Genomic DNA, 23,883 nt, shown 5'->3' with positions numbered 1-23,883 from the left:
TGTTCAAGTTGGGGATAGCATTTGCGAGAAATTCAAATCTATAACCTGGAATGAAGCTGACCTCGTTCCAAATACCAGCCAATGCAACTCGTTGAAATATTTATGCCTACTCTGAGCTAAGGAAATTGACTTATATTGGTGTTAGTCACTCGATCACACCTTGGATAATTCAGTTAGTAATGGCAGCAACGGCCACCAGCACTTACGACAGTTACTCAAAAGTGCAGCCAAAACCATATCGACGAAAACCATATTGGAAATAAGGTATTTATCGTTGAGAGCCCGAGAGGCTTGCCATGGAAATAGTGATTAGTTACGAGAGTGAAATTCATGAGTTTTGATTTTTGACAGTATTCGATTTTAAACTCTAAAAAAGGGCGCCTTTACAACTATTTGTAATTGTCGCAGCTACCTCAGACAGTTGCTAGGCCACTGAAACGGAAATAAGCCGCATCTTTATCGACTAAAAATCTCTCAAGTATGTCAATACTATGTCAAAGACATGACATCGCGTGATGCCTTCGTCCTGTTTTGCAGTTAATAGTTAGAAAATGGGGTTTCTGGCGCATTTTGAAATCAACCTTGATTTTTAACGCAACTCATGAATTCAACCTTAAAATCAAGGTTGACTTGAGATCAACCTTGATTTCAAAAAAAACAATTTTGCGCATTTTGAATCAATTTTGATTTCAAAGGTAACTTAAATTATTCAAAGGTGAATAATTTCATACCCTCTTCACAATGTCTCACTCGTGAGTTCTGAAGAGGTTTTGAATATCATGATGCTCTTGTCGCGCCACCAACATGGCCGAAAGGGTCTTTACACATGCAAGTATGCTTCGTGGTTTCATATAACAGGATCGGCATTAATGTTGTATTGTGTCTTAATAAATAAGAAGAGTATGAAAGTCTAAGTTTAGACCTTCATGAAAATCATCTCTATCTTATTTTTCAAAATTTCCCTATGCATAATGTTAATCTGTATCTATTCCTTGCATTAAAATTGACAAGTCTTTTTTTCCATCACACCAGAAAGAAGAAGTATTTACTGCAGAATCTCCCAATATTCCATTCCAATGGCAGCTGACAATTTTCCACTTTCCTTTTTCTGTCGGGTTTGTTTTTGTCTTGAATCTTGCTGAAGGTGCTTCATCGATTAATTTACTTTGTAATCCGGCTCCAACATGGAATGGTTTTGTGTTTTCGCCAACAATAATGAATGGAACACCCCCAATTGTTTTTGGTCTTACTCTTTCAATGATTACACCTGCATCTTTTTCAAGAGAAAGAAGAAAGCCTTTTTTGCTTCCACTTTCAATCAAACAGTTTCTTGAGTATATTGATGTTCCACGCAGGCTTTTATTTATCTTGATAACACTAAACACGTTCAAGATATCTGGGTTTGTTCTTTTAATTGTAGTAAATTTGAAAGGGTGATCGAAGAAATTGTCTACACTGAAAGAGAAAAAGTTTCTTCCATAGTTTTTCAAAGTGGGTATTCTCGGTTTGAATGAAATTTTATTTTTTTGTGTTGCGTTGTTGTCAATCCTGATTGATCGAAAGCAGTGACACAAAATTTATTTTTACGAAGTACTTCACTGTTTGAGTTGTGGCCCGTGTGATACCAGCACGCTGCTTTTTCCATGATAAATATCTAGATAAAGAGACTTCTAGGGGAATATTTTAACAAAAAAGAGAATAAATCGATTGTCTTCTTTTTCCGATCAACATACTTCTTCGTCCATGCGTCTTGGTGGTCAGTTTGATTGGCAAGATTGACGATCTTTTGTTCATATCTTTATCAGTTTCTTGAATTAATTCGCCAGGATTACTTGGGTCTATTGATAAATTCATATTTTTAATAGTTTTTTTCAAATCAACGAATTCCTTCAGGAGGCAACTAAGTTCCAGGAGGAACAATCTGAAGCTCTTCTCTGACGAAACATCGCTGTGGACCATCTTTCAGATAGCAGAGAAGAGGCTCATTCCAATTCACAATTTATCTCTCGATACCAAAGACCTTCAGAGACCAGATTGGATGTAATGCTCTTGTTTGACCACCTTCCAGCTCACCAGCGGCATAGAGATGTCTCACATTCTTTGAATAATTCAGTCTCTTTTCCTCCAGGCTAACAGGTCTTGAATAAGTGGTTGAACTCTTCGCATCAACTGACTTGTCTTTGATTGCGTCAATAGGTTTCTCTCCTGTCAACCTGGTCACTTCACTATTCAAAGCTAAAACAACTTCTGCAAGCCTCTTTACCCATTCTGTCGATCTATGTTCATCTCCTAACTGCATTAGAAAGTAAAGAGGCGCTCACCTAAAGTACTTCTCCAAAGCCAGATTAAGCCTCTTCTTCTCCTCTTCAACATTATTCTGGTCTCCACTCAAATACTTTGCGAGTTAGCTTCCACCAACAGATGCGGTTGAATCGATGAGCGCTCCTCCAATCATTATTGCTATGCTTACTGCTATCTTCAACATTATTTTCGAAAATCGACAACAAGTATTCATCATGAAACTTTTCACGAAGTTCTTCATCTATCTCGTTGATATAGAACATTAAGGCAGTCACAATGATTGTCAGACTGCTGCTTAATTAACTTAATAGCATTCATTGTAAATCGACTGAACATTTTTAAGATGGTGAAATCTTTTGATATTCAAGATATCTTTTGGTATGTTGCAATTGATGCAGCGATCACGAAGGTGAACTTAACATAGTTCATGAGATTTGAACTGGGATCAGAAGTCATCGGTTCCTTGATAACTTTCTTTGCAACCCATCCAATTCCAGCAGCCAATCTAGTCAATGTAACTGAATCGGTCAATGTTTTAACAAGCTTATTATCAGACATTTTTTTGGCAAACAAAAAAATCCATTCGTTTTACTCTTCCAGGAATCTGTGTTAAAGTCACCCGTTGAGCTGTTGCATCTTCAGTCTTAGGTTCTTTACCATCCATTTTATTTGTTGATGCATAATTTTCCAGTTTTTATCAAGTACTGCGTAAGTACTTACACAAGTGCCTATTCAAGTTCTTATTCAAGTGCTTACACAAGTATTTGATCAGTTTCTTCACAAATACTATCTATTTCCTTATCATTGATCGATGGCGATATGAAGGGTATTTCAAAATTTTTGGTAGTGAGAGGAGCAGCACTTGCGATTCCTATTTACTTTCCATACTTTAGACTCAATACACCAGCAATCATTCCGAGTTCTCTTTTTCCTTTAAAGTTATCGTTCAAGTCCTTCAGAAGTTCCTTCATCGACAGGGAGAAAATGGGCAAATGCTTTACATGAGAGCTGAAGAAATGCATTAACCATTGCATCGCAAGTCTTTGAAGACGATGAAGCTTCATATCTCTTGAAGTACTTCTCAACATCTTGTTCAGAAAGCTTCTCGACTTGATCCTTGGTGAGAGATACACCAGTCATTTCCTTCACTTTACCACTTGCATATATCGAGAACAGCGAGCTGCTCTCGATGATCAGAATCACCGGAGGGTTCAGCTTTAAGAATACTCTTAACATCTATGATTTCTTCTTTTTTATACATATCCAATTTATATGTTAAATTTCAAAATTTATACTGAAGGCATGGCGAAGTTAGAATATGAGATGTATTTCACTCTCTCTAGTCTGGCTGTCAATTCTTTCTTTTTATCATTTGTCAAATCACCTGCATAATCCTGGAAAATGATCTTCATATCCTTGGCAGATGGTGTCTAAAAGAGAACTAATGCAGCAATGTTCTCTCTAAATGCCTTCGCGATGCTTGTTATCTGCTGTGTGAAGACCCAAACGCTGATCCCCTTATGTCTTGCGCAGAATGCTAAATCCACGAGTTCATTCGTTCTCTGCTTCACATCTCTCGAAGCAGCGCAGTCATCGAGAATGATCAGTGTATTAGTTCCCTCGTACACATTACTAATAATCTTGAGCCAATCATCAATCTGGTTTTGGAGTCGCGTCAAAATGATTAAGTGTCCTTATCATTTTCTCCAAAACCGTCATATGTCTTGTTGTGGATGAATGTTGGACAGAGGAGAACGATGTAATCAAACCTTACTCGGAAGGTGGTGCTCAAGGAGACTGAACAGTTATCTTGTCTTTGCTGAATTTGTAGGTCCGACTACAAATGCTTTGAACGGAATATTATCAGGATTCATATTTTTTTTATTGATTTGATTCATAGTGACCATGAAAAAAAGTTGATACGTCATCTTCTTATTATGCTCTTATCATCATTAGCACTCAAAGCTATCTTATTGATGGCCTCAGTCAAGACCACATGCTTATGTGATCTGATTACATTCATTTTCCTCATTTGCATATTTCGCTGATTAAGCACTTCCTGTAGTCGTCGTGAGTTGTATTCTTCTTTATTACAGTCTTCTTAATCCCTTTACACTTCTTCTCTTCTTCTCCCTCAAGAATCTTGTAGCTGTACAGTTTTTCTCTAAATCCATCAAAGTCTTCAATGATCTTTCCACCAGTTTCACTTTTCATCATTCCCATGACCTTCTTGTTGCGGCCAGTTCGGATCAGACATGATCATCAATGAGAGAAAGCATCGTTCCGAGGAGGTCAATGAAGGGTCTTCATCTTCTATTCTACGAGCCATGTGTCGCTGGTGCGCGAGACAGTGAGAAGACGTTCAATCCCGACATCAATGAGGTAAAGGTGTTTGTCAATGGCATCCCGAATAAGGTTTACAGCCGAGGAATGAAGACGATAGATATGTGGGAAGAGCTCTTCAGAAGGTTTGGAAAGGAAAACAGCGTAATGAATGCAACAGACATTTATGCCGGAGACAGATTCGGTCTTTTCATAGATCTCAGAAGCATGAAAAACAATGATCTTTGTGGAAGTGGATTGACATTGGTGAATATGAAAGAAGGAGTTCAGCTCGCAATTAATAGAAAATCATCGGGTTCAGGGAATGCCACATCTTCATCCTCTCAGATGCTCAGCTCAACATCATCAACCGTGAGCTTGAAAGCGTGACCTATTAATTCACGAAGACACAATTTCGACAGAAGAACAAATCAAGGAGCACCACAACTTCTTTGCGAGAAGATACAACATTGATATTTAAAAAATCTTTACACAAACAATCAACACCCTTTCAGCAATGCTAATGGCGCCACAAGAGAATCGTTCAAGATGATAATATTCACACCCTCTTCAGAGCTCAAGAGTGAGACATTGTAAAGAGGGTTTGAAATTATTCACCTGTGGGCATTCTCATTACACGAATAGCAAGATTGTAGCCAACGAAGTCGTAAGCTCAGGGAGTGCAGTATTGAGTTTGTTTGTTTGTTTGTTAAGGACTTTCATTTTATCTATCAACGTTTATCGAAGATTCGTAACGGATATCGTTTTATTATAGAAGTAAATTTTTTAAATGAAAGTCGCAACATTTTATTGTAGTTAAAGCTAGAGCAATATAGCCATTCTTCACATACAATATTCTTCTTTCTAACTTCCCACAGTCAAAATCGAAGTGCTATAAGAAAACTTCTCACGCTCCTGACCTTCCATACATCAACATGGCCAACATCGATGAGAGAGTATGAAAAACGAATGATTTTCTGGATTGGCAATTCTTCTATTTTCTATTATCCATGTTGTTCGACTTGTGCGAGTAAGACACGGTATAAGTGATAGCTCATTGCAACTTTGTCGTCACACCTGAGTGAATACAGGGACACCTTTGATCAGGAGGGTTATACCCTGGACCATGCGAGAGAGACGAAAAACAGATTTTAAAACAAGATAATCTGGTTTTATCAATTGAGTTAATAACTCCAAAACCAAAAATTTAGTAGGCTGGTGTACGTGAGTGGATGCAAAGTGCAACACAGTCAGGAAAACGTTTACTGCCATGACGTCACATACCTAATTATCTCATCTAAATCGGTTATCTAGTTCTCTAGCTTATGGAACTCCTCTGTAAGTGAGCAATATTCACCTCAGAACAGCCGAACCTTGTTCATCGCCCTTTTAATCGTTTTTAGTGACCTACAAAAGCGAAAACAGCAAAACAAACTCGCGCCAACATTGAGAAAAAACCCTTTGGAGCTTCCTTAAATAATAAAAAATTTCTCATCTGGTACGAGGCATGCTACGAAGACACTTTTCATGCTGAAAGAATGACAAGCTGACAAGAGTGAAATTTCCCAAGTAGGAGAAGCCAGGTTGCTTCTGAAGGATGTCTGAAAAACTGTTTTGGATTTGAAGCACAGTGAGAGGTGTAGGAATTAAAAACTACATTATCCTTGCCTCTTTTAGGTTGACATCTCAAAACAAGAGCCCATGAGATCGTTGAAAGTGCAGCTTGAATCTCTTCCAAGTGTAGCAGGAATAGTGCAATCGGCTATAGTTCTTAACGATACCTTAATTCAAGATTGGACATTTGAAGGCTTCATAAACGTCATGGGACCTAAAATTCAAGGTTACTGTAATAATCTTATGTCAGGAAGTTTAAACGTTTTTCCTAAATCTTAATTTTTATTGTTCTTAAAATATTGGAAAACGTTTACAAAATTGTAAAACCAAGTAATACTCCCAACGTTGTACCCATTGATATGAAGTTTTGCTTTCCTTAACATATATGTCCCCCTCATCAAATAAATGAGAAGACTTTGATTGCGGGAGTGTGTACTTTTTATATAGATTACAATGTAACCAGTTAAATTGAATTGACAAAACTTTGGCTAAATATTTCACAACTAACTCTACTTTAAAACTGAAAATGCTTGAACAACGCGCGAATCATCGCCAAATTGACTAAACTATATGGTATATTTATCTAAAGCACACACAACACCTGAGCTTCACAAATTTGCGTCTTCAGTTTAAATGTAGCCGAAATAATGCCTGTGAGATATATTTTAGTTTCCTTTTTACTACATCAAATAGCTTGAAAATGGATCTGGATTTCTTCGTTATGATTTCTTCTATGGCATCAGGCGTTGGAAACATAGGATCATCCTCATATTCAGTCTGCAATGCTTTCCAAGATTCTCTCGCCCATTACCGGAGGCAGGTGCTTGGTCTACTCGGTCTTTCGATAAAATGGGGGCCTATAGGAGGGGCCGGTGTGTTAGCACGTAATATGGCGTTAGCTGAACACGTGGCAGAAACAGGACTGGACTTCATAAACGCTAAAGATGGTAAAGTATAGTTCACAAAGAATTTTAAGGTCAACACTTACTAAATACTTCCATCTGAATGTTAAATAGTTCAAAGAGGCAACAAAAATAACTGCAATGAGTGCACATGAAATAGTTCCATTATCTTTGAAAAGTCTGTTGAGCTGAAAGCATCAGCTCAGAGGCTATCTTTGACACAGTGACTGAAAAGCTACGATTGATTTATTTTTATTTTGCACAGAACAGTTTCTCTATTACTTTATTTTTGAATGGATGGTTGAGCTGATTGCAAAGTGTTTACTCCATGAATCAGAAGTCTCACAAACAACAGAAATCAGTTGGTGGTAAATGGTGTTCCTGAATATGAGACGGCAACTTCTGCTGAATCAGTCCATATATATCTCGCCAACTTGAAGTTTTCTAAAACAAAAGATTCTCTGCTTCCTTTGTATTCCGGGATTCAGGTTGCATATTCATGATACTTGTGCACAGTCAAGCTGTTCATCACAATAACGTTTCACAGTCCATTTTGTAATTACTTTTCAGGTGTCAAATTCATGGCCAAAGTTAGTTTTAGCCCAGGAGCCGAGCCGTTCTCAAATCTCCCTATTTGGTGTTGACTGGTTTCGATTCATGAAAAGTAACACTGGAATTCGAAAGAGTCTCCGATTTTCACTGATCACTGGAGGAATGAGCATTTCTGATGGCCAGACAAACACAACCGATTCTTTGCTGCAAAGGATTCAGATGGAAGGGAATCCAGAAGCAAAAGGCAAACTTGTCTTGGAGTATATTTGCATGGTCATGTCAGACTTGTCAGGACATTCGTTTTCTTCAGAAATGGATCTAAACAAAAGCTTGTACAGCCAGGGTATTGACTCAACTGGAGTTCTGACCCTTAAAATGCTACTTGAATCCACTTTACAGGCTACTTTTGAGGTAAGTTCGTTATGTAATGAATTAAACATTATTTAATTGAGATATTTTTCTTTTGATGGTAAGATATAAAACTCCCATTGAATAAAGAGCGGTCTAGCCCTTAGAACCATTTTAAGATGTTTTTAGTTCTATAATAAGGTAATTGTGTTCCACTTGTATCTGAACTCAATAGCTGTCCATTATGATTCAAGTGGATCAAAATCGCCCCATTATCTACAAAATCAAACAAACCAATAGATGCCGAGTTTATTATTTGGCGCTATTATGATCATTTGAGTCAGTTACAAAGAGAATTTTGAAAAATTATGGTTGAAGTCTCGGCTCATAAATGTTTTGCGTGATCATTTTTCAACATGTAATTGGGGGTCAAAAGTGAACAGTTTTAAAATACTTTTAACAAACTGCAACCTGGAGGCCACATTACGCATTTCTTCATTAAGATGGAAATGTATGAGTACTGACTGAGATGTTAAAAAATAAATCCTACAGGTTTCAACCTTCTTCTTTTATTTTTCAGATTCTATACTTTATGCAGCCTGATACCACTGTATCAAAATTGGCCAGGGAGGTTAATGCCAAGCTTCTTGGAAAAGCAGCCAGCCTCAATAGTGAGACCCAAGAAAATGGACCCACAGACACTCAATCATCAGAACAATCATCTCCCACAACCATCTCATCAGAGCCTGAAGTGCAAGTCCTACCCTTGTACTCTCCTGAGGGCTCAGCAATAAAATTCTTCTGTGTCCATCCCTCACACCGCTATGTGTTAAGTTTGGTGCCTATATCCTCTGGGTTTCAAGGACAGGTAAAGCCCTGACAATTCAATCATGTTATTTATCGCTAAAGTCAGTTTTGTAAGTCCACATACTCCTCTATAGGACTATTGACAGAATGAGTCTCGTTCCAAATCTATTGCTGCATAATATCTTACAACCCATAAAAAATTATCCTTTACATTTCTCCCTTAACTCGAAAAGTGGAAGGCTATGGCTAAAGAAACACTTTCTAGTTTATAGGGGTCATGCATCGAAGGCTAAGATGTGTGATGAAGTCACAGTTTCTAGGGATAATTGAGCTTTTCCTGGTTTGCTAAAGTGACTTCTGAAGGAATAGACTCTAGCTGATATGCTCTACAAGCCGTCTTGACCTCTAAGTAATTTTTTCCCTGAGGAGAGCTGGTCTGAGCTATCATTTGTAAAAGTCTTTCAACGTATGGCCGTATCTTTCATTTTTCCTCATCAGGATTTGGTATCCTTTTATGCCCTGGGCTTTACCGACCCCACAGTCATCAGTGAAGACTGGGGAAGTGTACGAGAGCTTGCCACACATTATGTGCATTTGATCATGAAGGAGCAACGCCACGGACCATACTTTCTAAGCGGATATTCATATGGAGGACTTCTGGCGTACGAAATGGCTTCCATGTTGATAGAACAGAATCAGAGTGTGGAGTTTGTTGCCATGATTGACACATTCCCTTGGTCATCACGTTCACAGACTATAGCCTCTAGGCTGTTTACTACGCACAGAGTTGACTCGATGTTATCTAACAAGTTCAGGTTTGACAAAAATACAAAATTTTCAGTTATTGTTAAAAGTGTACACCCCGCTAATAGCCAATTTGATAAACAAAGCTTTGAGATGAAATGCATATCATTTTGGGGTTGCTGTCTTTGAAGTTTATGAATTAATGTAACTCAAATGCCTCATCAAGCAAGTGTATGTATGGGTGATCTCTTTGGATAATTTCGTCTATGGTCTTAGGGTTGAAGTAATATTTATCTAAGGAATCAGGATTTGACGTCTTAAAAAATCTAAAAATATTGCTTTCGAACCCGACTATTGGTACAGTAGACCTTCAAACTCAAATAATTTTAGACATAAAGAGAACTTTCATTTGTACTCAGAGAGGGAAGCAGACTAGCTGGAGTAGAACATGAGTCCGTTATACAATCTAGTGATTTCTTAGGTGGCCATTTTAACAGCCAATTAAAATTGAACAGTCAAGCAAGGACCAATGGATCATTGGTTTGTGAACCTTAAAGGGTTTTAAACGGAAGGCAAGTTTCTGACGACTTGTAAAGAATCGTCAATAGCGAATCAATATCTACGTGTTCCCAGTGATTTAGAGCCATTAAGTGGCTTCACATTGCTATTCACACTGCCCAGTGTTTTCTCTTGTAGTTCATTAGATGTTTCTTACCTCTATTTAGCTCCAGTATGAAAGCTACCTAGAGAAGCTGGCCCTAGGTTCCCTTAAGATGAACGTTAGCGAATACAGACAACTGAGGGAGACACACTCAAGACTGGATAATTGATGAACTGCAGAACAGAAGCATTACAAAGGGGCTTACTTCCTACAATCTAAGAACCCTCAGAGAGGCTCTTTTCACAAATCAAACCATTGCCAATCGAACATACCACGAATGGCAGCCTGCTGAGGTAAATAGCATTTTCACTTAATTACATAATTCTTCGGAAATGAAACTTGTATTGGCAGTATTATGAACCCATAAACCAGCACCTTGCATTTAGGAGCTCTAGTTCAAAATCTTTAATCAATAATATTTCCTTACTGTACCCTAAGAATTGTTTAAATAGATGAATTACCTGCTTTTTCCCACTTACATACGAATGACGCAATTAGGCTTTGATCTAGATTTTGACTGACACAACCGACTGTACTGAAGGAAAAAATTATCGCTCCGGTGAGCAAATTCCCGACTCTCAATGGAATATTTTACAAGAGGAAATGTGGGTAGCTATTGAAAATCATCACTCTAAAGGGAACATTCTCAATGCAAAATGTATTTTTACCACTTTATCTTTATTAGGTTCGTTATCGAGGTCCTCTCACACTCCTTAAATGTCAGAACAATAGCTCTTCACTCATTAATGCCGTATCACACCGTATCGCGGACATTTGGGGAGACTTGGTTGATGGAAGTACAACCCACCTTGTTTGTCCTGGTGATCATTTCTCCTTAAGTGAGCTACCTCAAGCCAAAGTAACAGGCGGTATCCTAGCGACAGCCCTTGCATTTACCTTCCGCATGTTATTCCCAGAATTCCCAACTCCGCTGAGAATGTTTAATCAAAGACGTACTGTAGGAAAACTTTCTAGAGGCGTAAACGTGTTCCTTCATTCAAAGAGAGGTAATTTGTTTTCTTTAACAGCGAAAATTAAGAAGAAGTTGATTGACTTTCATTTTATTGGGATACAGGACTTTTATAGAGGAGCAAAACCTCTTTCATAAGGGAGTTTTTTAGTTGAGTGCAAGAATTAATCCAGGGTCCAACCCTTTTGTTTCACTATCCACTGTGAGTTCTCTAAAAGTAGAAAATTTGAATCACACTCTCAACCAATCAGTTGCAAAGTGCACCAAATTCAAATGTTTCTTACAGTTTCCAGCGTATGAGGTCGTCGGTAGGTGTCTATCCAAATTTTTTCAGGTTCATTATATTTTAATTTTTGTTTTTGTGTTGGCCTTTGGTGACTGTTTTGATTTGTCTCACAACTTTCAATCTAGAGGTACTCTTTGCAAAGATTTTGAGTGCTAACACACATTTTACGCGCATTTCAACCTAGACAGCCAATAATTATATTTTCTTACTTTAACTAAACGCTGCAAACATGATATACTTATATTTAAATCTAGCCCCTGGCCCCTAGCCCTGCTGGTGTCCCAAAGAAGATAAAAGTATTTTGTTTGAACCTAATGCCCCATAACTTTATATCAATTTAGGAAACAAAATGCCTCATTACGGGAAATCGTATCTTGTTCAAGTTAACTGAGTCGAGTTAGCGGAGTATTACTGTTCTTTAATAACCTCCTCCGAGCTGCAAGTTCAAGGTTAGCTACGATAGCAAGCTGGGAAACTAAAGAGCTCTCAAAAACTCGCTCCTCTTGTAATCTGGTATCCTAGGCTAAGGGGTTTCAGACTTCTGGTGGTAAATTCCCACTCAATAATTCATAGAGCACAAGTACAATCCACAGATACTGTTTAAGATCAGGCTTTTCGTTTACACTGGGTTGATCTTGTTTATTAGCATCCGTTTCATTGATTATATAGTTTTTGAAGCATAAATGAGCTCATACAAATCTCAAAATATATCTTAGTGGTATTGGAGATATAAGCTTGCTCTTTAATTGCCTTTTTGTAGAATAAATACATTATTGTCACTACAAAAGTCATTGTCAACCTGGCGTCATCAATGAAGAGAAATGGTGTTTTTGTGCTCAGTTTTATTTCCTGAAATACCGTATTTCCGTCTAGGCTCGAATTAGCCATCCTCCAAATGAACGCCCACTCCCTGAGCCAAAATGGCAAATAAGCGCTCCACTCCCTTACTTCCTTAAAATTGTAGGAATGCGATAAAAACCTGTTTCTATTGCCGATTATTTATACCTTTTTAACTTTCAAATACAGGGGAACTAGTACAGGAGAATACACGAGTTTATTTTCCGCTTCCATTCTTTCTTTCTCCATGCGCTTGCAAAGTTCTTTCATGCGCGTTATCTGCTCTTTTAATGTTTGTCCTGTTTCTGCGCTCTTGGTAAATGCTGTTAGCTTCCCAGGCCCAACTAGACCATTCTCTAGCCTTCGGGGACCATTAATTTCTACGATGATAAAGTTATTGGGATGCTTTTAAAGAAAACAGTTGATAAAGAAAGATAGCTTAATCGGAATGGGCCCAACAAGTGCCATGCACATCGCTTTTTTCAAGTTCCAATAGCATTGTCGTTATATTTCTTGGCTTATTCCCTGTCTTCTTTCATGCAAACAAACGTTTCCCCCATGTTTACACAAAGGAAAGATATATAAAATATTGACTTTACGTCCATGTGGGTAATGCTGTAGTTTTTTGTTTTTCGGCTATAAACAGCTACATGTAGACAACAACTTTACTTTACAAAAGCTAAGATCAAAATTCAGTAAAGTGGATTAAACAGAAAAAAATGCATAGCAACGCAGTATCGGCAAGATTTCTTTTTTACCCCATACTTCATTACGCAAACAGCTGTGGGATATGGAACAAAATTGGAAAACAATAAATTGTACGCCTTTTAACTCCTAACGTCTTCGCGGTCGTCCGATTATGTTAATCACTTGCAAAGTCAAATAAAGGCCACGTCCATTCAGCAGTCTGTCTTTATTATGGTTATGGCAATATTTACTACAAAAACATTTCTACTGATCCCTCCTCCAAGCTTCTGTAAATGCTGCAAATATAAACACAAAAATGATTTTGATTGACACAATGACGGCTATTTAAAGAGAAGAGGATTAAGTTTGTCCGTATAACCCAAGGAAATCTTCAACATTCCTAAACACTCTCGTTTTGCTTAGATTCTTGTGTTTTTTTAATGGTTTTTCAATTCTAACCTTGCAAGGCATCATTTATGATGTATTTTTCCATAATGATCCATTTCCTTACCTTCTTTCGGCCGGCATTCCTTCACCTGAAAACAATCACATAATAATTTAGTAACCTTAATTTGATCAACCGGTTGTGGACAATTATTGATAACAAAACTTAAAAAAGGCATGACGCAAACGAGACAAAAATTATCAATTTTCTCAACAGAACTCTTTATTCAAGTTGTTAATTGTTATTCAAGTTTAGATAAAAAAAAAAAAGATGATGAATACGAATTTTACTTTCCAAAATTGGCAGAAAATAATGGAGAGATAAATATGTGCATTGTACCCCAGGAGCCACAGAGAACCCAACTATTACACTGGAGTTGGTTTATGTTTTGGTTTAAACAGTGGTGCAAAATTTCTATAATAATGATATACATGTACATGCAGCTTTAACTGAGCACATTAAACAAAAAAGAATAGTAATCCACATTTCTCTGGTATTCAAGAAAAACCAACACATTAAAGACTTACCTGAAGAAAGCATGTGTAGTTATTGCAATTTCCAAAAGCTTTTACATGCATTCCTACTTGCCACAACATCCTAGTTATGGCCCTAAGATAAAAAGGAACACAATTAACCCAAATATCTATAGGTTCGTTCAGAGTAGTTTTAGACTGTGTCAAAAAATCAAAACTGAAGTAATCAGCACCAATAAGAAAAAAAATACAAGAAGTTAAAACAGGCAAATATGAAGCACAGGCAACCACAATTAGTAAAGTAAGGATTGGTTTTAATTAATTTGCATTCAACTGATTTAGACAATGACGTGCATTTTCTAGACTAATCACAGAGTGAATAAGGCAAAACTAAAGCAATTCCAGATAAATTTCAAAACTTAATTGAGTAATAGCCCTATGGCTGTACTCATAAATGCCAGGTGCTAATGTTTCATGACATCTATAGCTTACAAATATTTCAGGATGGAGCTTCAAAAGAAATCTTCTTCTCTTAAAACTACACTTTCTTATTTTTGCCCTGAAACAGAAATGAAATATAACCAGTGGGCACAGATGATCAACAAAACCACAAAAACATATTACTTCACCTGTAATTCGGGTGACAAAAGGGGGAAAGGTGAGGGGTACTGACAAGAGGATTAGGAACTTCAAAGTAGAGAAAACACCATGTGCACATGAACTTACTTGGAAATGTATTAATTTTTTTGTCCAGTTCTGAAATATACAGACACACATACATGTATGGCCTGGGCCTGCAAGGAAAAGTTCAACATCATCTTTGTCTTGTAAGGAATAAAAAAAAGTAGCACATCACCATCACTTGCAAAGGGGCAAGGAATTTTATTGATAATTAAGTTAACTTGGTATTATTTTTCCTTCCCCTCATTTTCTTTCCATTCAATTCAGATCTAAAATATTCAGCATTTCAAAGGAATGTCTTACCTTGGCAGGATAGAGTATAATACCATGCATCTCTAGTATTCTGGCTACACCCAGGAGGTTGTAGTCAGCACCAGCAGGCAACAGACACCTGAAAAAACAAAGGAAAATGCTATACAGGTGTTTCAATCTTTCACAAATTCAATTGCAATGCCCTAAAAAAACTGGAAATCTCACTGTTCCACAACAGTAAAAAAAAAAAAAAAATGTATTTATGGTACAGTTTGCTCCTAACATTGCAAATGTACATGGTACCATTTTGTAAAACCTAACAAGGATCACCAGTGATTTTAAAATGGATGTAATAAATAAATAAACAAGTGAATAAGGACCAAAAAGCGAAGTGAAATAAACAAATGAATAAGTCATGGGCATGGGGCAAAGCTAAATTTGCAAGTAATTTTCCATGGTAAGGGTCCTAAAAAAATTAATAAATGTAAATAAATTGCCTTTAGTAGCTTAAACATATACATGTATACCAAAACTATGACCACATGCAAAAAAGTCCTGATAGATAATCCAGTGCTAGTTAATTTTCCACTTGCACTACTTGATTTGATTTAACATTTGCCTGGAGGGCATGAAGCATTTCATGTGAGTGAAAGTGAGAAATGGTTTCAACTTGCCCAGAGGCAAGCTTAGAAAAGTAATTTTCTTTGCACACCGTAATGACCAGCACATTGTTCATGAACTCTTATGCCATCAAGCTAAAAATATGGCCTGCCAATAAAAGACAGATACACTGTGACTTGTGCCTATTAAACTAAAATATTGACAAAACTGTTAGAACATGTTCCCTACTTCCTTGCTAAAAACCAGCCATCAAATTATATCCTCTAGGGTTCATCAAAACCCCTTTTCTCTATTTGTCTTATTTTTCAATATCCTTACTTTCTTTAAATCATTATTTTCAACTTAAATAAAGACCCTCCTATGCAGATGCACATCTGATGTACTTTTTGAAGGTACAAAACAAAATTAAACGATAAAACAATAATATGCAAAAAGTGCTGATAGAAATCTTAAGAAATTGCTTTTTTTCCTGATGAAGACAAATCCATAGAAATATCAATTGAAGGTGCCAAAGTAGGGGAATTGAATGACAGAGGAGGCCATCATGTCTCTGACAAAAATTAGGTTGAGGGTTAAAACAGTATCAAGAACAAAATTTTATTTAACAAAGAAAAATTCCTTAAATGTTCTTTTTTCATAAAAAAAAATTTGCCAGAGGGAGGAATAATGAAAACAAAAAATTCAGTTGTGAGCTATGTACATAAAAATTTTGTGCATTTACATCAAAGTATACTGAAAGAAAATATTGGCTTAACAATGCAACTATTGATTTTTGAGAGCAAAGCCTCTAGAGAAAAAAATTCAAGTGTGCAACCGAAAATCTTCCAGATTTTCCTCTTTCTTTTTTTTCAGAAAGCAAATCAAATCATCACACTATTGATATTTATGAAAAAAATTTTTTTTAATTTTATAAAATCATTTTTTTGGAAATTAAAATGTGATGACAACACAATTTCTGCATCATGTGATCAAAGTCTAAAAAAATATGTGAGAAATTTAGCACTTCAAGCCAACATTCAACCTATGCCAAATAATATTATGAAAAGGAAACAGCTGTACTAACAGTAAACAAAGATTCAGATGAGGGGAAAGGGATACGACTGAATAGTCAAAGAAATTGTCATATATGAAAAAAAAAATTTGTACATATATGTCTAGATCTTGTACTATCACCCCAAAGAGGGAGTGAAAAACAGCCAGGCAAAATTGCATCAATGGCAGTATACTTCAAATGCCTCTATGTTACAATTTGAAAGTACAAAATAACTTCATGGAATTTTTTCTATGTTTATGACATCATGTTATATAAGAGGGTTGAATATACATGTAGAATCTAAATGTGAACTAAACACCCAACTAATGAAATTTTAAAACTCTGGGGTAGTTTGAGTGGCACATTGGTGATGGAGGTGGAAGTGGTATGTTGAGATGGATAATGATTGTGATTTCCACAGAAACTGTGTGATTATCATTGCGAAAAGTTTGTGGAAACCAATGTTTTTCATTTGGTGTAATCCATGTGCTTAACTAATTCATGGAGTCCTTATACCTAAAGTGCAATTTTTTAACTCAACTTCAATCTAGCAAGTTATTTACATGTACAATACATTTTCTGGGACCATCTTCTCAAGAACATGTATCAGGGATTACTGGGCATCAGAGATTGGAGAATTCTCTGGATATATTTCAGTCCCCTGAGCCAGTTTTATTTAGATGTTGAGAATATGATTCTGTAAGGCCACTCCATTTTCTGATACTAAACTTTATGCCTCAAAAACACATTGTACTTCCAGATAATTGAAACAAAGTTCAAGATCTGAAGAGGGCAACTAAGACAAAGTTCCTTCCAAATTACACCAAAGTAACTTGAGCTGCATACTGATGTGGCGGTAAAAAGTAAACAAGAGAATTGTCATGATTGTATTTGCAGTCTTTAATTGAGTAATTTTTTCTTATACTTTGTACCTTTCATTTTTTATACGAAATTGAATGCAATATCACCAGGATGCAGTTCTCGCTTTGTTATAAAAACAATGAGGCACTTACCAAATTATCATTTTTGTCATAAAAACTTAGTCCAAAGTATTGACTTTCTTCCAAGTTCAGGCATTCATAGACATTGTCATAGAGAGATTTGCCTTTACCTTTTGGCTACAAAAAAAAAATTAACATTTGACAAAGGACACAATGCACCTGTCCTACTGAGACTGAGCGAAACAAGAATAATGCTACACTTCTCAATGGGGCATGGTGGCAAAGTATTTCCAATCCACACTTTTTTTAAAATATAAACATGTTCATGATCTCACCTTGCTTGACACACTTGCCAAATATTTCTGGAGTCACCCAAAACAAGTAGACCAATAAACAGTTCTGCAATTGTGTCTCCTTTGGGTTTAGAGTAATGAGTGCAATCTTAGGTAAAGACAATAATGTAGTATCTTGCTCACTCATGTCATAACGGCGAGACATTCTAACGCGATCTGCGTTTGGACGGGTTCACGAAAGCGGACCAAACCACACTCCCCCTTCAACTAAAAACCCTTCGATGGCAGACGAATCAAGGAGAAATTCAAAACTGAAACACAACAACAAAGCGTGTCTTAAACTTCCTCCACGCTTACACCAACATGGCTTCAAAGAGCTCAGTGTAATCCTTGCTGTGATTGGTCAAAGTACAAGAGTATAATACTCCTTCCAAATATGGCGTTTTAGCGCCCGGAAGTGAGCCTATTTGTGCGGGGTAATTCATAAATATCTCAAAGAGGTCCAAAGACGCTAATAATTTCTATTTCAATCAGCTAAACGCATTAGCGATGCGTTTTTCCTCGATCAACCCACTAATCATTTTCTAAAGGCACATTGGATGCACGGGATATTTACTTTCGGTGATGTCATTTCAAGCCTGTAACTTTTTAAAATTCAATTTCAGTTTCAAGTCCTGTAATATCATTAGGAAAGCGTACTGAGTACATGGTACCTTTTTATGTTTCATGACCTTTCGGTAGATTTGCTGAGTTAGTATTTAGGAAAAGTTACACTATTTTTTATTGATCTCTTTGATCCCTTTTTTCCTCACGCGGTGTTATTTTCATCACTCGAAGCTAAATTCCACTTTCTACTTTATAATATTGTTTATTTAAACCAACTTAATGATTTCATTTCTGGAGGATACCGACCACATAATCTATGGATCATAGGGTAGGCGGATGGTGCGTGGGATTTTTTTAAAAATTTTTTTTTTTTTGATGCAAGTCAATCCGCAAGACCTTCAAAAACGTCTTTAATTCAAGCAGATCGACTGATTCCTGTAAGGAATAATGGAAGAACTGAAAAGGAGGAGAGGAGAAACTGAAAAGGAAGCGAGGCACCGGCGGTCTGCGAATATATTTAGGCATGGCCCAAGTAGGATCGCAACTCGTAACAATGCTGACCAACTCTGTTCTGATCATGACCCACCGTTTGTAAGACCCATCTTAAGTCGTTTTCAGTTGATTATGTTACTCCCTTGACTGTTTAACAAACCGTTTTTTGATACTTCTATTACGAAATTCATTTAAAATAAAGCCCGCTTTCCCATTTGAACCCAGTGCCCACAAACGAAGCAGGCTTTCGGGAGGCGTGTTGACACGTTAAGACCCACCTTTGACTTATGGATATCAATTTTCATAACTTTCGAACTTCGAGAACGGCCGGTGGTTGCCCAACTATCTTACTCGATCGTCCTTTCTGGATAGAACCGGTAAGAGTATTTGTTCGATCTATTGAAGCAGATGCTTAATGAAAATAGCTATCTTTATTTATTATTATGTGAAAGCTTAGGGAATCCCGTGAGCGAGCCGTCGTATAAAGGACAAATACTTGATTTTATGCATAAATTTATTAAGGTCCAGCTTGCCAGTGTCGTTTCACAACATTTTTGGGATGAAAATTTACTTTTGTACGTTATAAGGTCCACACTGTCTTGCACTTGCGTATCTTTGTACATATTAACGTTTCATTTAGCTAAAAAAAATTAAAAATTTAAGCTTTTGCAAATCATTTGTTGGGGCAGGAAGTTGTACTGCGAGACAATGTATTCTTATGTTTATTCATCGTAAAAGGAGTTCCCTTTCACTTTCAACCGATTTTAGACAAGGGTATACTCAGGATATACTCTACACTCGCTATTGCATACTTACGCATCAGAATTCTAACCTTCCTCTAGTATTACGCGCCTGCATAATTTTTCTTGTCTATTTTGGATGAGAAAAGACTCCTCACAATTAAGTTTTTGGTCACATTTAAACATAAAGATGTGATGAACACGTGAAAAGTGGGGAGGTGGCTGTTGATTGAAAACTACTTTTCCAATCTGCAAAGCGTCTGGGTGTTGTGAAAACCTAACTGAAATTGATCACGGGAAACGGCGAACGGGAACAGGAAATAGAGAACGGAAAGGAGACTAACCGGGGAGGGAGTCTGGGACTTATAGTACAGCGGTAATCCGCATAACCATTCAAAATGGCGGATAACAACAACTTACGATTGCATCTTGAAGATACATCAAGGTCTTCCGTGAAGCTAAGAACCAAGTCAGAGGCTTTTTTCCTTTAAGAAACCTTCTATTGCGCTATGGATTGCGGGTTGTAATATCAAAACGATATTAATTTCACACGGAAACAACGTGGAACGAAAGGTTTGGAAAGAAACTTTCTTATTGAAAGAATGACTTGCATAGCTTGTGATTTAGTGGTGAGTAATTGCACTTTCTGGTCACTTCTAGAATGAATTGTTGAATTCTCGTTGAGCTCGCCACGCCAAAAGCAGGATTTTTTTTGTCCTTTTTAAGCCAGCTGGTTCCTTCTTCTGCTGACTCAGTCTCTCATCTTGTTTACCGATTTATTCCGCTCTATTTTTATTAATTATTTTACTTTTTTTTTTTAAACAGAAACTGCAACTGACTGCGTTTAATAGCACGCTACGATGCTTTACATAGGAGATGTTTGGCCATTTTCAATTATTCGTGTGGTGCTGTTAGTGTTTGCATTATCCAACCAAGTTTCTGAAGCCAGAGAGTATATAAATGAAGGTAAATTCTGCTAAAGGCCGAGTGGCCCATCTTCCATGTCTACCCGAGACTTACTGGGTTTCTGTAACAAAAAGCCACTCCCTCTCCCCAGTATTTCGTCTACCCTGCTGGCAAGCTCTATTGTGGGGTGCATCAACTGGAGAGCTTCCTCTCAGGCTGGAGGGAGGCTATGTGACAGTAAAATGAAGCCTGAGTAAGAGTAAAAGCCTGAGTGAGAGTAAAAGCCTGAGTGAGAGTAAAAGCCTGAGTAAGAGTGAAAGCCTGAGTAAGAGTAAAAGCCTGAGTAAGAGTAAAAGCCTGAGTGAGAGTAAAATGCTGTGCTCAAGAACACAGCAGAACGACCTGGGCCTGAGGCCCATTCTCAAAAGTTCCGGTCACGAACAGGGCTTGAAGTCATATTTTGAAATAGAAATCTAAAGTTAAGAGAAGCAGGTTTAGTCAGCTTAACCAGTCCATTTTGTTTTTTTTAGCTGATATTTTTTTTGTACAATTTTTTTTTAAAACATTGGAAATCCCCATCTTGAAGGAAAACAGAACAGCTTTACGGGCCCGTTAAATTACCGGAACCTTCGAGAAACGGACGCCTGGTCTTGAACACGGACATTTCGGCTAGGAGTCAGCATACCAACTATGAGGCCATCGTGTCTCCCAACAGGAAGAATAAAATCACTTTTAAAATGAAAAAAGAAAGAATGGAATAACATCATTAAATCTCCTTATAGAGATCTTTTCAAAAAAATATCCCCGTCCTTATCACTGCATCCGCTCAACTGAAACTGTTTTTCAGTCTTGTTTTGTTTGTTTTATGTTAAGAAACTCGTTACGAGGCTCCTCATCGCAGGCAATGTAAGGCCCCGTCGCCATCATTTTTCGCTGGGAACAGACATCCAGAGGGTCTTCCAGGTATCACTCGGGGACAAGAAATTCCTCAGTTACTTCCTGAGGATCCCCCAGGAACTCATCCCTACTTTATTTCACTGTTTGACCCGGACAGAAATATCCCCTTTTATTCCGCATACAAAGTGACTGCACAGCAAGCGCCCTTCATTGGAAAATACAGCCGAAGAGACGTAAAAAGAAGAAAATTTAGGAATCCTCCAGGTATTACTCTTGTGATATTTACGAGTCTTTGATTTTTTCACTCAGGGGTAGTTTCACCTGCGGCGGAATCGTACCTGGAGTCGTTGTTGGAGTCGTGAGAGCGCTTCCAACCAAGTGAAAATTTAAAAAAAGTGTGATTATTAAAGAATCTCAGCGGGCTGGAAGAATCAGAACGGGTCCAGTTTCTTCCGACTCCGCTATAGCTGCGACGCATATTATCCAACGAAATTTAAGTTATCACTTACGACACCAACAATCCAGTGTCCCCAGAGCACAGACAACGGAGCTGAAAATTTGTTATTTATTTATCTATTTTTTTCAGTAAATTCTCCATAAACAAGTATCAGAATACTTTGAATACCTCTCTCTTCCAGGTGTCCCTGGTTTGAACAATGCCTACAAAAGAGCGATACAACGAGAGCCTCTCAGCAGGGGGCACATGAATCCTGTCGCCATAAATACATTTGATATAAATTTCATGAAAGCTACATTCACCCTCACTAATACAATCCCACAATACGTTGCATCTAACAGCGGACCTTGGCAGATTTTTGAGGCTAAAATCCGCCGCTACGCTGCAGGTATGTGTGGAGATCGAGCCCGCCATGGAACTTTGTTCTTACTAACCGGATCCTCGGAATTTAGCCTTGCAAATTATCTTGAAGAAAACGGAGAATCATTTCATTCAAAAGTGGTCCTCGATGGTGTAAATCTTGCCATACCCCGTGCTGTCTGGACAGCGGGTTGCTGTGTATGGAAGGAGTCTAACGATACAAAAGTCCAAAGAGCAGAGTCTTTTGCGGTCATTAGTAACAATGCCAGGGATCAAAAATGGCTCAACCAGACTGAAATGAACGTATCGGAGCTGGAGAAACACCTTACACCGCCAGGCTCGCCATTGGTAGATTTGTTCCCTGGGGATCAACTCTGCAGACTCACTGAGAACAATATAAAACTACAATAGAGTGAATTTTGATTTAGTCCCGTTTAACCAAAACTAACGTTATCAGTGCAGCCAATCAGAAAAAAAGGCAATTATCACAAGGAACAAATGAGAACTCAAAGTAAAAAAAAAAAAAAAGAAAACGAGCAAACTTCCTGGGGCGCGGAGAAGCGCGATTGACCAGGACACGATTGGGTGAATAATAATAATGATGATGATAATTATAATAATAATCATAATTGTAATGATAATGATACTACTTAATGAGGAGGCCTTGCTCGCCATGACGGTTTTCAGTGAGGCCCTCAGAGTTCGTAAAGTTTTAATGTCCCACCCTAATTTATTTTTTCTAACAATATTCCAATAAACGCAGCTGTACTTCTATCTTTCTATCTAAGTTTATCGCTCCTACTGGGGCATGAAAGATAGTCCGCCAGAGACCTCTGTTCTGGGCCATGAGTGGCCGGTCTTTCTGATGTCAACCTCAAGATCACGACGCTAAGTGTTCCTTGGTCGCTCTCTCTTTCTCTTACCCTGGGGATTCCAGCAGAGGGCCTGTCTTGTAACACTTTGTGTTGTTTTGCAAAGGGTGTGCCCTATCCATTTTCATCTTCACCTTCTGATTTCATCTTCTGCTGGTATTTGGTGGGTCTGCCTCAAGGTTTCTGCTCCATACAAGAGGACTGACTTGACATTGGAGTAGAACAGTCTGATCTTGGTCCTCTTTTTTATCTCCTTGGAGCTCCTGATGATTTTTTGCTGCATAAAGGAGGCTGTGGCCTTGCCGATTCGTGCTATGACGTCTGCGTCTGTGCCACCTTGCCTAGCGATAGTGCTACCTAGATAAACAAATGTTTCCACCTTCTTTAGTGGTTTCCCTAACCAGAGATTTTGTTTCTGGGATGCTGGTGTTGATTTTGAGGATCTTGGTCTTTTCCTGATGTATCTTAAGGCCAATTTGTGTAGAGGTGGCTCTTAGAGATTTTGGTTCTGGGATGCTGGTGTTTATTTTGAGGATCTTGGTCTTTTCCTGATGTATCTTATGGCCAATTTGTGTAGAGGTGGCTCTTAGCACTGTGGTCTTATTTTGCATCTGATGTTGGCCGTGAGAAAGCAGCGCCAGGCTAGGTCATCTGCAAAGTCTGCGGTAATTGTGCTTGTGTAAATGATTATTCTATAGCATGTGAGCCTGTGGTAAGATTGGAGACCAATTGGGGGGGGGGGAAACATTTCAGAAAACAAAGGGTCATACAGGGTCGACGTGA

General features: G+C 37.8%; 1 protein-coding gene and 1 long non-coding RNA gene across 7 annotated transcripts; one reads left to right on the top strand and one right to left on the bottom strand.

Annotated features, from left to right (window-relative positions):
• Positions 1-12,542: 12,542 nt before the first annotated feature.
• Positions 12,543-18,351, bottom strand: LOC149044346 (uncharacterized). Of its 4 annotated transcripts, none has more exons than XR_016187470.1 (8): positions 17,813-18,351; positions 17,550-17,654; positions 14,934-15,042; positions 14,676-14,743; positions 14,442-14,508; positions 14,004-14,085; positions 13,543-13,567; positions 13,242-13,327 (listed from the first exon to the last, which is right to left on the bottom strand). It is a non-coding gene; the product is annotated as an uncharacterized LOC149044346 (long non-coding RNA). The 4 variants fall into 4 exon arrangements; XR_016187468.1 differs by having other exon boundaries at positions 14,934-15,021; XR_016187471.1 differs by lacking the exon at positions 14,676-14,743 and having other exon boundaries at positions 12,543-13,327; positions 14,934-15,021.
• Positions 18,352-19,109: 758 nt separating this feature from the next.
• Positions 19,110-23,002, top strand: LOC113675338 (uncharacterized). Of its 3 annotated transcripts, none has more exons than XM_089208882.1 (4): positions 19,110-19,245; positions 20,434-20,574; positions 21,388-21,675; positions 22,050-23,002. In XM_089208882.1, the coding sequence occupies exons 2-4, from the start codon at positions 20,469-20,471 to the stop codon at positions 22,637-22,639; spliced, it is 984 nt and encodes a 327-aa protein (XP_089065008.1). In that variant the 5' UTR covers positions 19,110-19,245; positions 20,434-20,468; the 3' UTR covers positions 22,640-23,002. The 3 variants fall into 3 exon arrangements, with proteins under 3 accessions (XP_089065008.1, XP_089065007.1, XP_089065006.1); XM_089208881.1 differs by lacking the exon at positions 19,110-19,245 and adding an exon at positions 19,976-20,237; XM_089208880.1 differs by lacking the exon at positions 19,110-19,245 and adding an exon at positions 19,984-20,181.
• Positions 23,003-23,883: the final 881 nt, after the last annotated feature.

Source organism: Pocillopora damicornis, chromosome 6 (genome assembly GCF_964200805.1).
Source record: "Pocillopora damicornis chromosome 6, jaPocDami1.2, whole genome shotgun sequence".
Classification (NCBI taxonomy): domain Eukaryota; kingdom Metazoa; phylum Cnidaria; class Anthozoa; order Scleractinia; family Pocilloporidae; genus Pocillopora; species Pocillopora damicornis.
Note: the sequence above shows the minus strand (reverse complement) of the source record. Positions and strands in the feature narration are given on the sequence as shown.

Bases quoted from the DNA above. Each gene is read 5' to 3' on its own strand.
- LOC113675338 (XM_089208882.1), top strand. From the start codon at position 20,469: ATGCTTTACATAGGAGATGTTTGGCCATTTTCAATTATTCGTGTGGTG. The intron at 20,575-21,387 runs GTAAATTCTGCT...TTTTATGTTAAG, and splicing joins CAGAGAGTATATAAATGAAG to AAACTCGTTACGAGGCTCCT. The intron at 21,676-22,049 runs GTATTACTCTTG...TCTCTCTTCCAG, and splicing joins AAAATTTAGGAATCCTCCAG to GTGTCCCTGGTTTGAACAAT.